This window comes from Balearica regulorum, chromosome 2 (assembly GCF_011004875.1).
Source record: "Balearica regulorum gibbericeps isolate bBalReg1 chromosome 2, bBalReg1.pri, whole genome shotgun sequence".
NCBI lineage: Eukaryota > Metazoa > Chordata > Aves > Gruiformes > Gruidae > Balearica > Balearica regulorum.
The window spans coordinates 146,110,805-146,128,632 of NC_046185.1; the positions used below are offsets into that span (position 1 = coordinate 146,110,805).

Consider the following 17,828-nt stretch of genomic DNA (forward strand, 5'->3'; position numbering starts at 1 on the left):
GTTTACAAGGGCATGGAGTGACAGGACAAGGGGTAATGGCCTCAAGCTGAAGGAGGGTTGATTTAGATTAGGTATTAGGAAAAAAATTCTTCTCTATGAAGGTGGTGAGGTACTGGAACAGGTTGCCCAGAGAAACTGTGGATGCCTCCTGCCTGGAAGTGTTTAAGGCCAGATTGGATGAGGCTTTGGGCAACCTGGTCTAGTGCAGGGGGGTTGGAACTAGATAATCTTTAAAGTCCCTTCCAACCCAATCCATTCTGTGATTCTGTGAGAGGGGAGGATCTTGTATCTCTCACCTCCCTTTTATCAAAAGGGATTCCAATCAGCCTTTCTCTGCATTTTGCCAAAAGAATTGCCATTGGGTTGCTCACCAATGTTTGTCAGAAGTGCAAGTGTTGAATATCACAGGGATTATTGTATTTAAAAAAATATTCCTGTGGCACTGCAGTAATCTATAAATCTGAAAAGTTTCATATGTTTGTATAGTACATCTCAAAAGAAAATCAGCCATGCTTTATGTATTTTTCACCTTTCTGCACAGAAATAACTTCTATTCTCTGCTTCATTCTCATCTACAAACAGCAGTCATCAGTGTTCCTGCCAATGGTGTACAAATACTTAATGGTGTATAAAGCTTAACTATAATTTTCAGTATTTGTTTTATGGGCTTTCACATATTCATGTGCTTGTCAGAGCAGCAGCTAAATAAGAAAGCAGCAGTTAAATGAAACAGAACAGCCTCACTGGTTTCTGCGTTGAGGAACATTGAGGGGTATGAGGTGGAGGTTCATTGACAGGACAGCCCTGTGTGACTGCCACCGCAATCAAGGTTGCACAAAACTACTTCTGTGGCTAATTAAATGTTTTTCATTTCTACAAATGGCATTCTAGCTCCATTAACAAGCAGGGTAGGCTAACAATTTAAAATCTGAGGAAAAGGACAAAAGATAAAATTATTTATATCCTTCATTATTTTTCACCAAGCAACTCTGCAAAACTTCATCTTCCCAGTAATTGGGGAAGGTGGAAAGGAGTATATTGTCTTGCAAATGTGTATGCACAGGTGTAATGTTGCAACATAAACTGTTTGTTGCTTCAAGATATGTGTGTGAGTTAACACTTTTAATATTGTGGGTTTGGTTGTTGTTTAACCAAAATTAAATCCCCTGAAAAACAGCTTTTTATGAGCAGTATAGTGAGATTTTTTGTACTTGGTATCTGTTTAGAGGTCATAAGTATAATCGTAAGTTTGCACTATTTCCAAAGATCCTTTCATTAATAACATACTTTTTTTTTTTTTTTTTTAACATACTTTTAATCTGAATTGAAACTTGAAACACCAGTATATGGAATGGAACAGACCAACTCACTCCTAAGGAACTGGTTCATTGACAAAACATGTCTCCTTTTCCTCTTGGAAAAATAAACTTGAAAATCCTTTATCAGCCTCTTAAATGAGTATCTATGAAGTAATAATTATGGATATTTATGAAATCACATGCATAGTATTAAACCCCAAGGACTGGGATGTCATTTCTGAGTGATTGTAAAAATCATATTGGTTTACATGGTTCCTGACCAGAAAGACTTACTGTCTAATTTGAAAGGAGGGAGATAGATAGAAGCAAGACGATAAGGATATCAAAGAAACAGGAGCTAGCCAACCACACCCTGAGGCAAATAACTCATGTTTCTCTGACTTTAAAACTAAAACTTTAAAAATCTTTCTGATTTTGGAGAAAAAGGTATTTATAAAGTGACTTATTAGGCTGTTGCAGCGTAGCAGTCATGCCATATATTCCCTAGCTTGGCAGAACTCTTGTTTACCTAGCACATGGTTGAGAGCTCCTCATGCCTTCTTTTGGCATGCTCCTTCCTAATTCTTCATATCTTTTGTGTGCTGCTGCTGAAAACATGAGCTGGAGTGGGAATGGAGTAGTCCTTTGATAAACAGTAACTCTCTTGCCTCCAACAGACTTCAAGCATTAGCAGGTGTGATGGCATCCAACAGCTTGGATGGGGTTCTATCTTCCCTTAACTTGTGCAGTGTTTTGCATCTGCCAATTGAATAGGCTTTTGCTTCCCAAACAACGAGTGTTTCTCTGCTGTACCACACACCTTTGTGTGCCGGCGAGTTCAGAGAGAGTTGGGGAACCACAGCTGATACTGTGTCAGCAATCAGCTTTTATTTTCAAAGAAAGAGGGGTGTCACAATAGGTGAATCTATAAAATGATCAGTGCGCTTGGTAACATGCACATAGGTTAGGTGGAGGGAGCAGAGACCTGCACTGGACACAGGAATGGTAATACCTGGTAGGAGTTCTTTTTTAAAACTTTCTTGGCAACCTGCTGTGCCTGTGTGTAACTCCTGAACTGACACCAGTAAGAGACAATACTAGCTTTTGCAGTGGGAGGGGAAAAAGTTTCCTATTGTACGTCTTTAGAGAACTTGTTCACCCGTGCTCTGGGGAAGAGGACAAAATCGACTGATTGATTTAAGGATAAATTAGAAGGACCAAAGGTCTAGACTAGAACCCTGGATTCAGGCCTAGGTGTTGATTAACAGTTTTTACTTAAATGCAAAACAAGACCACATGCTCTGAACGCTTACAAGCTGTCAGTTCAGATTTTGATTTGCATCAGAATGTTGAGGTGTTTATATTTGCTTTAGATTAAAAGTTTCTGATGATCCTTAAATACAAATTAAATATAATTACACGAGTTTCTAAGATGTGAATTTGTACCATAAGCTAAACCACTGCCTCATTGTTACGAAGATCCAGGACGTTTTGGTTTGCCTGTTATTTTTTATGCAAAACTTTAAAGTGGAGGCAGATTTTTCACTATAGTTTTCTTTTGGGCCCATGCCAACTTCCAAAGAAAGAAAAGAGCAGGAGAAGCGGACCCCCTCTGACAGAGGGAAGGACAAGCATAGCAAACAGATGTAAATATATGCCGTTAGCCTCCTTGGTCCGCACCACTCCACTGTCTCCCAGTGGCTGATGCTGTTACAGCTCCTGTGAGGAGGCTCTAAAGAGCGGAGGAAATAAGTAGCTTCATTCAAGCGCAGGCTGTGAGTGGAGCAGGAAGGGATGATGGGAGAGTACCAGGACCACTTGCTCTTGTTTTGAAGTTCACAACAAATAGACAAAAAACCCCCAACCAAAACCAAAGGTCAGTACCAGGCCGTTGCTCTATATTTATTTCCAAAGTTGCTGTGAAAGTATCAGCAGTCATTAGTGTCTCCCCTGGTGTCTGTAATACATAAACCATAAGTACTAAGAGAGCCTGAGCCTGAGGCATTATTTTCACAGGCTCTGTTGAGACATACATTTTGTTTAAAACGCTGATAAAAGAGACCATGTATGGTGGGAGGTCAATGTAAGTAGCTTTTAATATGATTATAAACAGCTGCTGCTCCTTTACTTGATTTAAAACTCATGGAGAAAAATATTAAAGGTAATTTTTTCAAGCATATTTCAAAAATCATATTTTCCACTTTCAAGTTTATTAAAGCTCAAGTAAATAGGAATGTTGCCAGTTATTTCAGTAAGAGCAGGATTGACCCTATGTACAGTACTGAAACAAAAAATCTCAAAGTAGTTTATTCCCACAAAAAGGAATCACTAATTTTGCTAAATAAGCATTTCCTTACAGACAGCTGTATAAAATTACTAAAAACTATTGAGAAGTTAACAAATTTTGGAATCTTATTTATAATTCTTGTTGGTGCTAGTAAAAGAACCAAAATGGGTAGAATTTGGTTAATTTAAGTCTTTCACTATCATGATCTGTGTTGTTACAATGTACAGAACATGCTACAGATTAATAGCTATATTCAGAAACCCAGCATTTTGAAACTCTTTTTTTAATGAAGTCTGTCTTGTTTTCCCATAAGACTTTTTTTCCCAGAGATGAATATATCTGGCTCTCATTCTGGTGTCTTATTCTTTTTTTAGCTTCCTGAAATGACTCATATTCAGACACGGCGACCCTGGTTGATGTTTCTCCTACAGAACCTTGGATTACTATTAGGCTGGCTTTGCCTCTTACTTTTGGCTGTATATGAACAGAAAATTAAAATATAAGTTTTCTGTTGGAAATCTCGAAGTACCACTTATGACAGTGGATAGCATTATTCACAAATTTGTCATGTCTGCTATAGTGATATATAAATTAAGTTGCTGGGATTTTTATATCTGAACAGTTGATAACTATTTCACTTTATTAACTTATTGTTCAGCTTTTGTAATTTTTTTTTTTTGTAAACATGAATGTTTAGAATTATGTTTTATTTGTTACTGAGTTCACCAGATCCCATGCTCAAACTCACAGGAGCTTTTGATTAGTTTTTATTGAGACTGTTCTAGTTGAATGCTCTAAGTGATCTCTGCCGGTCTGAAGAAAAGAAGAAAAGAATAAAACACTTTTATATGCAATAATTAAAGTGGACTAACCATAGTTGAACAATTTGAAACAGAAATGTTTGTTGCCTCTTAGTACAAAGAATATATGTATTTCTATAAAACTGAAAAGTATAGCAAAACTAAACTTTTAAATGGCACACGGCAATCTCATAATATCTGCATTATCTACTTTGTCAACATAGAGATGCTCAGTAGTCATATCTTACTAGTCCACTGCAGCAGGTAAAAAATGAGAAGTGTAAATGTTGAAGTTTATGATCTAGAAACCTGAGAATGCACTTTTCTGACTGTAATATAATTTCTCATATGTGTGATGGAATCTGTGACAGTCAAGCATTGGACTATAGTAACTGTCAGAGTAATCCCCTTGTGCGTTATTGCACCTCTGATGGTTCCTTATAGCAAATGTTTATGAATGATTATAAGAAATATGTTTAAATTATTTTTCCCTGATATCCCTTCCAGGATCCTCAAATCAAGAGATTCCTTGAGCCAGATGTTGCTTCTGAGCCATCATGTTTAATAAACACCAATAGTGCCTTCCTGTCAGCAATTAACTACTTCTTACAAATGTGACGTGCATTGTAGCTTTTTCAATTGCCTAAAGTGCATGTAGTTGTGCTCTCTTAGGGACTCACTCCTCCTATCTTGAATGATTTTTGTGTAATTAGTCCTCTTGATTTCAAGGGAATTCTGCATAAGTTAAAGATGACTCATTTAATTTAGTATTGGTGAATCAAGACTGAAACAAATATACACATTCTGCCCTGATTCTGAGATGCTGAGCAACTTCAAGGAGGTACTGAGCAGCACTCAGCTGTGTGATTTCTGTTACTTATACGCTGTCAATTTTTGGTGTAACGACTCCCCTCTACCTAATTTATATTTTTATATGAGAATTGAGATACATTCTTTCTCCCTTCTCTGATGAACTATGGAAATAGGAAGAGCAAGTTACAGAACAAACATCTATCCTTTATGCAGCAAGTGGATATTTTCTTTTCCTTGTTTTAACTCAGGCTTGAAATACGGCTACATTAGGACACGATACGACTGTCTCACAATGTGTCCTGTGTTTATTTGACAGTTCCTATTGAAGGTACAATTATTCTCATATTACAGAGGGTAGCTGAGTCCGCTCTCCTAGAGCACTGTCAGTTCTCAAAGGCTTCACGGGTACCATACTACCTTATCGTCAACACTTAAATTGAAAATAATTCTGAATTTCATTGTTTATAATAGCCCAGATTCATGGCCTTGTGGACCCCTAGTCATCCACAAAGTACCCTTGGGAAAAACACTTCAAGGTAATTTTCAAGGTAGATATGCACTCATTTTCCGCACCTGTTAGTTATGAGAATCTGTAGCAAATCCCCCAATGCACATCTAAATGTACATTTAGGCATTTCCATACTTCAAAAACCTTGTCCCAAACAATTTATCCAAGGTCATACAGGAATCCTCTATCTGACTAGGGAAATGATCTGAGCTGGTTTTAGTCTCAAAGTAAAATCCTAGCTTGTTTTATTTAGGTGTGCAAATATTATGACTGCTTTTTCTGTTGATTTAACTTTGAAAGATGAGCTGAGAAGCCATGACTGATGCTTCTCTTTACAAAGTTTACATTTTTCAGGAGTTTGTGCTTGCTTTTAGTAAGGTAAGATTTTTTAAAAGTGTTTTCCCAGTATTTCATCTGTTTGTATTGGCATGGAGTGACTCCATGACCTTCAGCTGTGACAGTCAATTCAAGCAATAGCAGGACACCACTGGACGTAAGCAAAATCTATTCTTGTATCAGATGGTACAAATGAATATTGGAAACATTTGTTGTTTCAAAGAGCAGAGCTACCACAGTTTGAATGTTTATGTATTCATAATGTTCACTACCACAGAAAACAAGATTACCAATATGATCATGTTTTGGCAATGTTATTGTATTCCAAAATATTTTTCTACTATTTATTAATGCATCTGAAAGAGGGCAAGTAATTTCTGGCAGCGTGTACTTTAAAGTTGCATATGAGCATAGGTTCACATCCTGACATGATCTGGGAACATATTGCATCCGCATCTGTTCAGAAAATGCCATCTTTTGGCTATATATACTTATCGGGTTTCCTGATCACATTTAGCAACCAAATATATTTATACAGCTTCCACCACAGGCACAAACATGCCGATCAGAACGCTAGTTAGTCCATATAACCGCCACTGAGCTCCGATGCTTTTGTGGTATTTGTCAGCAAGCAATTCAGTCGCCATTTTGCCCCGGTATTAAGTGTGAACACCTGAAGTCTCATTAGTGTATGGAAGTTTGAATTTCTGTGGCACCTGTGAGAGAACTGATCTCACTACTTCAAGGTGGTGCCTCTGCTGTAATTCTCTTGACATTAGTCTATTTTTAAAGATACTGATGGTGGAGCATTACCATATGTAAAACAAGACTAGACTGTATATTAGGAACAATGCATCATACAGAGGTCTGGAAATTATTCCTACAGGTCACTGAATTAGAAAACTGAATCAGTTTAAATCCAAAGAGATCCACCTGCAGGGTTCATCTGTTTTGCCAATGATGTTCTCTGAAAAGCCCAAGAATAAGGACAGAAGAGCATGAGTTTCCATCCTTACAAAAGAGAAGGTGGTGCACAACTATTCTTATGATGCATTCTCACCTTGCTTGTTTTAACTTCTGTAGAGTTTATTCATACAGATTTCAAACACGGCTCTATTTAAAGCCAGTTATTTCTTTCTGTTCCTCCAAACCTAACAGAGAGCATAAGATGCCAATGTTTTCATTGAGTCAAATCCTGAGTAAGGACTGCAGAACTTCATCACTTGCAGCCCCTAAATCATGACTGGGTATCTCTCTAAGATGTATGCAATTACTCAAACAGATGTTATGCGCTTGATGGAGAGATTACTTGGTGAGGTTTTACAGCCTGTCAGGCAGTTCTGACTAGATAATCATAATGTTCCTTTGAAATCCTAAAATATATGAATCTATAGATATGGGAATTTTTCTGGAAGAAGCTGGTTAGGATTTCTCTCTTTCATCTATTCTTAGTTTTCAGGCACTCTCAAGATGAAAAAAAATAGAAAATATCTTGCTTTCCTACACAGAAAATGAGAGAGAAAATGAAAGGTTGAAAGAATTTGTTTCCTACAGTATTTGTTCCTGGAAGTTAAATGGCAGAGGGCCTCATGAAAAATACTTCCAATTCCAAACTACCAGGGCTCCTAAGCGTAAGAGAGCTGACCTTGTACCTCTCTTTTCTGTATATGTTACACATTACCCAGCGACTCCTAAGATAAATAGTACCTTCCTTGCAGCCAGCTATGCTAATGCCCTTAGAAGCTTCTGGAGCTCATCTGCATGTTTTAAATACTGCCATCTATTCCTTCACTGTATCTTATGCTTTGGGCGTGAATGTGGCATTTCTCCAGAGGAAAAAATGCCTTTTTCATATAAGAAAACATGGTTAGTTTTGATAGGTATATTTGGATTGTTTTTCTTTCATCTTGCCATTGCATTTGAGAAAACATATTATCATTGTACCAATTTTTAGACTGCAGCTTGAAACCACACCCAGGTTTATATTAAAGTGAGGATTAGGGCTGATAATTTTATAATAAGGGCATACTTTATCAATATTGTTAGCTTTTCTTGCTTTACTGTAACCTTTTGTCAAGTCTTCCTCTCATCTTAAAAATAAACTGCCTTCTATTGTGAGTGTAGCCGTAGGAATGTGACTACAGAAAATACAAGCGGTAGTTGCACAATGGCTTTAATCAAAACAAAAAGTCCTGCAATTTATTTTACTAGACCCACCTTCATTCCCTTCTCCCCCCCAAAAAAACAGAAAATCCACACGCGGAGCTGTTGCTCTGGGTCACGTAGGGGAATGTAAGAAGTGCCTTCTTCCTTTTATGTCTTTGATAACAGGACCAAGCACAACGGGAGACCCTGTGTAGACATCTGGTTGCATTGAAGTCTCTGCCAAGCTCCCACCGGCGGCAGCATCCTGGTGCAGGCGGTGCAGGAGTCGCAGAGGGCTGGTGCCGCTTCCTTTTGCAGAGATGACAGGAGACAGAGCAGGCAGGGAGACTCCGGAGGGGCACGCTTCAGCACAGCACAGCAGTTGTAGCAGAAGGATCAAAGGTTTTATAGCTGTCTCTGTATCATCCTGCAGGAGCTCACTTCAGGGCAAATTCTCAGACAGTTCACGTTGTCTTGGCTTTGGACATGAAGGATATGGTGAAAGCGATCTGGCTGATAACCCTGTGAGTGCGCATTCCCGCAGCACCCCGGCAGGCAGGGTAACGCGAGGGAATGCCACTTCTCTGCAGAGGAACGTCCCACGATACTTTCATAAATAAAGGACAAGGCCCGTAGTCATCACCAGGGTGGTCCACCTCCACAGTCACAGCCGCAGGGCACCCAAACGGAGTGTGGTAAGGCAGTCCCTCCTCCCCAGGGTCTCAGCTCTGACATTGCCAGAGAGCATTAAACACGGGATTGCCTAGCAACCTTTTACATATTGGCCCAAGATAATGCTGTCCAACCACTAATCTAGTACTATAGATGTGTCTATATGTGACATTTTGTCCCACTGCAGCTGGCTGGGGAGCCCTCCTTCATCCTTTTCCCAGGGGCCAGCGGAAACTAACTTGACCTATCCAAGAGAAATGACAAGTGATATGCACAGGGGAATAGACTAAATTATTATGACACATTCCAGCCTTAATTTAAGATCATGCCAATTTCTGCTGTCTCTCCACGGACTCTCATACTGCAGGGAAGGCACCAGGGCAATGTCTGCACTGGTCTGTTGGGTAGCTGCCCAGGCTGTCCTCACCAGAGTACATGGTGGGCGACCAGCAGCCATATCTCAGGCCTGACAATTGTTTCAGAGTATCCCAGGTCTCTCTGTCATTGCATACCAGATATGGCACCCACCAGCACACCACCTTACACGAAAACTCTTTTTGACTTTTATGGCAAGAACTTTCTAGCATTTGTTCTGCCACCTGCTTGTCTGCACTGTGCAAATATCATAACCCACATGGCATGTTCTTCTCCACCATCCATACTGATGGTTTTGGAGCAATGTGTTGCAACTGTTTGTGACTTTTGATGTTCAGAAAGGGCAACAGAGCATTGGAAACTTCACTGAGAACCACACAGAAGGAGATACTATTATCTACACTGTGATACCAGCAATTTGACTCTTCTTATTTGAGAGACACCTCTATGAGCACTGAACACAAGTGCAAGTCATTCTTTTGTATTCCACGCTAAAGTGTGTCGGTGGTGTTTTGGTGTTCTTGGAAGGTTTTATCACTAGCAACTGGTAGTGTGTCCTAATTTCAGGACTTAAAGGCCATCTTCATATTCCTGTGCAAAGGTTTAGTTTGAGCTCCACAGCAAGAGTACACCTACTTTATGACTGCCATTCCAATCCAGAAGTGGGTGGGTATTGCTCTTCTTGAGTATAAAAACAAAAGTCATCTATATACATGGTACAGCATCACAGTAGCAAGCAGCTGTAATCAACAGTAAGTTTAGAAAGGTCTAAGTGGACAATACAGATCTGGCAGTTTAATATGCCCAGGACAGCATAGCACCATTCAGAAAACATGACATCCACAACTGAGCTATAGCCATGAATGCAATTCTTTCCTCAGGTACTATCCACATGGGGAGTCCCATGAGTATTGGAATCATTCTCCAGAACCTCACTGATGATAATTTTTTGTACACTTTGCACAAGGCTTCAGAGGAAATGATGGAATGGAGAATAAGGCCTCTTCTGTAATTTGGTAAAGAAATAAGCACTCTAAATTGCCTAGTGATTCATCATCCTGCACGAATGCAAAGCATCTCCCTTTTCACTTCGAGACAAACAGGGCAAAACAGATACATAACAGGAACGCCAGAACAAGGAAGTGTCCAGGAGAAAGTTCTTGCAGGCGACTGTGTAAATGCCAAAACAAAGAAATATGTAAAGAATATTCCCCCCTCCTCATTGTAATTCATTCTCATTGGTAAACACAAACCCCACACAATTCTCTGCAAAGGTTGCTGGAAAATATTGTGTCTGAGAAGTTGAGCTTTAACATTGGAAATAGTTTAAATATTACAAAACAGATGACTTTTAATAACTCTTAAAGTTGAGACATGCATTGAAAATATGATCCATATGTTCATAGCCATATATTTTGGAAAATACATATTCATAGTTGATGAAATCCGTATAATTTCTTGTGCAGGATTTCAATTCCATTTCAAGTAATGAGAAGTAAAAAAGCTTATGAGAGCATAGTCCATTTTCTATCATTTCGTACTACCATAAAACCTACATTTTAATTTGGCTTTTTGTACTTGCAGTTAGCAAGAATATGCCATTTGTCTAGACAACAGAGTAGCTGACTGTCTGGCATAGTGTTTCTGGCATTATTAGGGTGGACTGAGAAAACACATGACTATTTGTTGTAAATTCTTTTCTGGCATGTAATATTTTAATATGCCATCAAAATTCTTCAGTCAGATTGCACTTAATTAACCCTCCATTCTCGACCGTGATTCTCTTTCACAGATCTGTGGTTTTTAGAAGTAATTATAATGTACTTTACTTGTGCGAAGTGAGGGTTTTTGTTTCCTTCTCTTCCTCTCCCTTCATTTCTCCCTCAATATAATTTCTGCTCTGTATTAAATTTCAATATTGGTGGAAAAAACCTAATTTGTCAGAAGATCTTTCTCCAGACATTTCATAATTATAGCATATGTTGGATCATGGGCAAGAGGGACCTCAGAAAGGACGGTCTGAATTCTAAGGAAGCATAACTAGAGCAGGATCAGTTCCTACCCACTTTTTGTTGGTATCAGAAAGCATACTCCATCTTTAAAAAAAAAAGAAACACAAAAGATTTAAATGACACCGTGCAAATACCAGCACTGGTATTCACAGTCAGTTTACACCAGACTGCAAGTGATCAGATCTCCTGCGCTTCTTCAATCACTTTTTTGAAGTTACTGCTTCCCAGCTGAGGCATATTGGCTGACACTCTGCATGTGCCTCATCTTCTGCAAAGTCTCAGAAAAACAATTGCTAACCACTTTCACTTTTACAGCCTACTAATATTACATACGAAGACATTGAAAAATAGTTTCTAATAATGGGTAGTTATTTGATTTAGGCTATTTAAACTGAAAATTCCTGATGACTTGAAGTAGATAGTAATGAACTTGCAATACACTCCTGCAATTTACAGTTCTGGTATGAATGTAAACCATAGCCTTAACAAGAGTTGCTTTTAATTCTCTCATATCTGTGTCATATAAGACATATTTCACACTTTTCCCTCTTCCTTCAGAATTCACAACACAAAACATATCCCAGATTCAAGACAGTAAGAACAAGCCTACAGGTCTGTAACTTTCTCAAGAATCCCTTTTTTGTATGTTCAAAATGATTATTTGAATAGTAGAAAGACCATTTCCTCTCTTCTACACTTGTGTCCTACTTATTTCAGAAATGGCCACCTTTGACAAAGAATTGCCAAGCTTGTTCCCCAGCAAAGTTGTGGTTCACCTGGTAACAAACAGTCTTGGCAGAAGAGACATTCATGTTCACTTTACTCACGTTTAAAAAAGTGTCAGATGTCAGATTAAGACTTTGCTCTCTAATGCTTTTACAATCAGCAAGACTTACTTTGTAGCATGTAAATGCATAAATAACTTCTGAATTCTCAGGTTAGTTTTACGCAGGTGAAACTTTACTAAAAGCCGTAATTCCTGCTTTACACTGTTTTAAACAAATGAAAATATGGGCCTTTGCATTGCTTGTAACAAAAAACTCCAGTCTGCACAGTGCCTCTGTTGCTGAGATCTACATGATAAGGAGACCATCTGAAATACAGCCAGCAACAAGCACTGTTTCTCAAGTACTGAAAGTTCCTAGGCAGTATGTCTGATGAAAAACACATTGCGTGTTCATTTATCCCCTATGTCTGTTTAAAATGTGAGATATAAACATCTCTTCCACAAACATACTCAACAAACCTGTACCTGGTTTACGTCCTTCAGTCACTGCAATGACATTTCGTTAGCTAATCCATTGTGGAACTGATTTTTAGCAAAAGACAAGCAAATTCAATTTCTTAAGTTTAACCTGATCATGTAATACCCTTCCAGTAAGTCTACCACTACAGTCCTGGCTGCCTTATGTTATTATTTTCTGGTGACTGATCGACTGCTGCAAATACTTCTACCATAATTAATCTGCTCCAAGGGGAAAAAAAAAAAAAAAAAGGAGTTGAAAGTAAACTTCTAAATTACATGGCACTGCACCTTACAGTGTAAATGTGTCCTTGTGATTTTTAGCTCTATGAAGATAAGATAAATAAGACAGAGCAAAACTCCGTGCGGTGACAGGGACGAAGCAGCATTTGATATCTCTATGACTGCTAGATAATAACCATCAGTGACAACGTAAGTTTTGGCACTAGGTTGCTTCTCTAACCCTGCCTGTTGGCCACAAACTCATCTACTGTTTTCACTATGATTATATAGTGTTTCCTATATATGATTATATGTGTTTCCATTAAGTTACCTACTTAAATGAGAAAATAATGGATAAAGCTCTCTCAGGGAAAATCTAATGATGAAGAAAGTTCCTTCCCAAATGAGATTTGTCTATGCCTCGTCTATCACATTATCCCATCAGATGAGCTCTGCAGAGAGGTAAGAAAATGGAAAGACTTCTACAAGAGTTCAGTGGAAAATTCAAACCCCAGGGATTTCCCAACAGTTTTAAGCAGCATCTGTGGGTGCCTCAAGTGACCCTTATGGCTTGGTAAGTTTATCAATTTGTCTATCAGCAGTTAGTTACAACAAAAGACACTTCCTTAGGTGCATGGTCTTATCTCTGCCCCAAATAACCTGTACAGAAGCCAGCCATTTCTAGGGATTTCTATGCAAAAGGTAGGAAAATGTCTTAATCTAGCGCTTCTCTCTACAGCATAGAGGTCTTTGAGATTGCAGGGATAATCCTTCATCTGGATCTAGGGACCTGGATCTAATCCTCTTCTGAGAACACACACCTTACCTTTCAATGATCTGAACATGGTTGCTCTTCTCTTTTAGAAATGGTCTGAAGGAGGTTGTTCTGCCAAATTTTATAAAACAGCATGGCAAATCAGAATACTCAAAAGCTAGTCTGAAACTAGCAAGTCCCAATTCCAGACACTGCTTATGCATCTTCTCCAGGGCCTATGCAATGTAAATACAGAAACAGTCCTTGGAGCTAAGACTGGAGTCCACAAATGATAAACAGGTCACCAGGCTGGAGAGTAACAGAATCACAGAAGAGGTTGGGAAGGCACCTCGGGAGATTGTCTAGTCCAACCACCCTGGCTCAGAGCAGGCTCAGCTAGAGGAAGATTGCCCACAGCCATGTCCAGCTAGGTTTTGAGAATCTCCGAGAATGGAGACTGCACAGCCTCTCTGGGCAACCAGTGCCAGTGCTTGGTCACCCTCAAAGTAAAAAAAGTTTTTTCTTATGTTTAAGTAGAATTTCTTGTATTTCAATTTGTGCACACCACTTCTTGTCCTATTGCTAGATATCACTGAGGAGACTCTGGCTCCATCTTCTTTACTCTTTTACTTCAGATATCCATACTCACGGATAAAATGCCACTGAGCCTTCTCTTCTCCAGGCTGAACAGTCCCAGCTCTCTCAGCTTCTCCTCGTGCAGCAAACACTCCAAGCCCTTAACTGTCTTTGTGGATCTTTGCTGACCTTGTATGTCCATGTCTCTCTTGTCCTAGGGAGCCCAGCACTGGGCCCAGAAGTCCAGATGTGTCTCACCAGGGCTGAGTAGAGGGGAAGGGCCACTTCTCTCAGCCTCCTGGCAATGCTCTGCCTAATGCAGCCCAAGAGGCTTTTGACCTTCTTCGCTGCAAGGACACATTGCTGGCTCATGTCCAACTTGTCCACCAGCATCCCCATAGCCTTTTCTGCAAATCTGTGCGAAGTGGCCCCATCCTGTACTGGTACATGGGGTTATTCCTTCCTGAGGGCAGGACTGGGCATTTGCCTTTGTTGAACTTCATGAGATTCCTGTTGGCCCATTTCTCCAGCCTGTCAAAGTCCCTCTGAATGGCAGCACAAGCAGCCAATGTGCCCTGCAAAGTTAGACAGCTTGCATAAACATAGAGATCTGTATTTCTCTCTCAACCACCTTTAAAAAGGCAGTGACCATACTCACTTTTTTTCAGAGGCCAGTTCACACAATTTTGAAGCATGCCTTGACTGGGCCTTAGGAAATACTTAATTTCTAGATTCTGAATCCTTAAGAGACACATTCTGATTTGCTCACACTGTGACAGAAACTGAACTTTAGTGAGCTTACAAGTCAAATGGGAGTTAGTGTGCTTATGTACCTCTAAAAATTATGCATCAAATGAGTAAATGCTCCAGGATTGTGATCTTTAAACTAGGTGCTTAACTCCTGCTCCAAGCATCTTAACAGTTTATGGGCTCTAGATTTACAGAAGGAAAGCAAATGTCACAAGCTTTTGGTCCAAGGATATGACATATAGCAGCTTTACCCTGACTTTGTCCTTTCCATCCAGCCCCTCAGCCCCCACAGTGTACGACACTCACTGTCACACTGCTGCTACAGACTCTAGAGAAGGGAGGAGAATGAGACATGAGACAGAAATTGCATAATTATTTCATCCTGTCTAACACTCCCAGCCAGTCCACATCCCTGCAAATTAGTACAGTTTATTCTGTACAAAGATTATTTGAGCTACAGATTTTTATGTTTAAAAGTTTAAACAAGTAAGCATTTCTGAAAAAATAAAAATGAAAATTGCAAACTCTACGTACTACCTATTGTCTCCAGCCACCTCCATTTCTGCCAAAGCTATGCAAGTATGTGAAGCACCCAAACACCAGTTCATTAATAAGCTTGTTTGGAAATCTGAAATTCAAAGAATAACATCTTCTTTTCATAAGTTAACAGTTTAATTGCTATCAATAAACTTCTTCAGTTTTTTGCACTGCACAGTTCTGACTGTACTAGGAGCTTTCCATGCTTTTGTTAATCCCAAAATGTGCCCATCAGATAAAATTTTCTATTTGTCTAGCACTTCTTGTCTTTCCAAAGTTGTTCATAACTCTGGAACATAAGCTTTAAAATGCCAAGTTACTGAGATGTCTCTTTATCTGAGTGAATGAGCCCTCAGTTAAAGTGATAGTCCCTTGCATTTCAGAGATTGCCTTAAGAGAAACCAGGAAGAAATTAAAGATAAACATGAGTAATGAACTACAATAACGAATCGAATGTATCTCAAAGGTGTTGTCAATGCATTTGAATTATATAATTTAATTTCATTCAAATTTTATAAATCACAGATGCTTTGATTAGAATAGTTTTCAGAGCTTCTGCTTCGTTTCCATAGCAGTTTCAGGCCCGACTCCTGCATGAAGTCACTGAAATTCATCTACTCAAAACACTCTTGCACCCCTACAGGGATGCAAAGGGGTCATTTTAACAGAAATACCAGCTGACTGATTTCAGGGCTCTTCTCTTGTCCTCGAGGGTCCAAATATGAGAAAAATCTGTACCCACAAAAGACAATTGATGTTGTAGAAACAGATAATATAGACAATCGTGATTCCTTCAGAAGACCGCAGACATTTGTGGGTAGAAGGAAAGCAGGATTTTTGCCTTATTTAGTATTTCATCAAACCAGAAGATAAACAGTAATCAGGTAAAATGTGGGACATGAGAAGACTAAAAGGTGTTAAACAAGGCAGACTGTACATAAGATAGTGGTTCTCCCACAAGCAACAGCTTCTTTGTCTCCTGAATACATGATGACTCTCTTACCTCCGCAAGCTGAGAGAGAAAAGTGTCACCAGATTTTGGCCCACTGGCTTCTTCAGCCCATGTTGTAGCAGCTGAGTTTGGCCTGCTCTTCTGTGTGAAGGCAGTCACTGTGGTGGTGGTGCTCCTCTATCTAGTCCAGTCTTTTCATAAGGGGTGTTACAACTTAGTTATCTCTAACTCTGGCAAGTTTAATTGAGACAGGAAGCAGGGGACAGACTCATTAATAGGTCATTTGATCATACAGCTTTTACATCCTTTGAAAAGCTAAAAGAATCACTGTAGGGTGTAGTTCACCCTGACGTTCAAGGCTTTAACAACAGTTTGAGTTTCAACAATATACTCCAAGCTACTATCTCCCTACTCAGGAAAGTTTCTTTAAAGGCAAGGCAAGCTTCTGCAATGTTATTCAAACACGACAATATCCAAACCAACACTCCAATTCCCAAAATTCAAATTCAAAATTCAATTAAAAATTTTAAAAAAAATCAAATTGGGCACATTCAGTCTTGCTAAAGCCTAGAGAGGACATGCTATCTAAAATATGGTAGCAATATCAAGTATTTGCTGAACCTCTGGTGAAGATTTGTGCTGCATTGATGCTGTAAGTATTTGTATTTTGTAGACTGAGAGGCAAACACTAAGTAAGTTTAGATTGCTTCTGCTTTACGAAGTGCTGTTAGTCTCCCATCTTCTCAGCTGAGCTCTACGTCTCTAGGTAACCTCATAATTATACAGGCAGGAAAAGAAAAAGATGTTTTGCTTTGGTGTAGAAAATTACGAGACTAATAAAATGGTAAGATAACTCTAAAAGATACACAGAAAACATTGCCTCTTTCTAAGTGTAGGAGTCAGTTCACATCTTTATCCTTCCACAACAAAAATGGAATTGCTTATTTCTTGCTATCAAAAACTTATTGGCATTTATAGTTGTAAATGTAGGTACCTGCCCAACTTTTCGTCTGTAGAAAACCAAAATTAAATTATTTCTTTAACAATGAAATAAGTACTTTGGAAGTTCACAAACATACACTTCTGTGCTGTTTCCAGTACTTTTAGTACTTTGATCATATGCTTTCTCAAAGGTTTTTCGGGTGACTACAACTAGCTAGCACTTCACAAAGGTGTTACAAAATAAAGTGAAATATAGTCAGTGGGTTTATTGCAGCAATACTTGCTCCTGTTGACTTTTTTCCAAAATGTTCAACATTCAGTTACTCCAGCAAAAGCTCTTTTATTTGCCTTAAGACTCATATTTTACTGTGGTAAAATGAAAGACAATCTCTTTCTAGTGCTGTAAACAGCTAGGGAATTAGAAACAACTCCAGTTCACCCAAGGAATGCTATGTTTTAATAATATTTAATCCCAAATAAATATATCAAGGGATTTATTTAATGTGAAATCTTTAAAATGCTGTTCCCTTAAGAAGTATAACTCCTATCTTTTCCATGACACAGGTTAGTAGGTTTAGCATAAAATCTATTATAATTATTTCATTG

At 38.9% G+C, this 17,828-nt stretch overlaps 1 protein-coding gene across 5 annotated transcripts in view; it reads left to right on the plus strand.

Annotated features, from left to right (window-relative positions):
• SLC39A12 (solute carrier family 39 member 12) overlaps positions 1 to 4,459 on the plus strand; it is a 43,061-nt gene extending 38,602 nt beyond the window's left edge. For all 5 annotated transcript variants that reach the window (XM_075746313.1, XM_075746309.1, XM_075746310.1 and 2 more), the window contains one exon: positions 3,960 to 4,459. In XM_075746313.1, the coding sequence (XP_075602428.1) occupies positions 3,960 to 4,088 (129 nt within the window). In that variant the 3' untranslated portion in view covers positions 4,089 to 4,459. The remainder of the gene's footprint in view (positions 1 to 3,959) is intronic.
• The last annotated feature ends 13,369 nt before the right edge of the window (positions 4,460 to 17,828 follow it).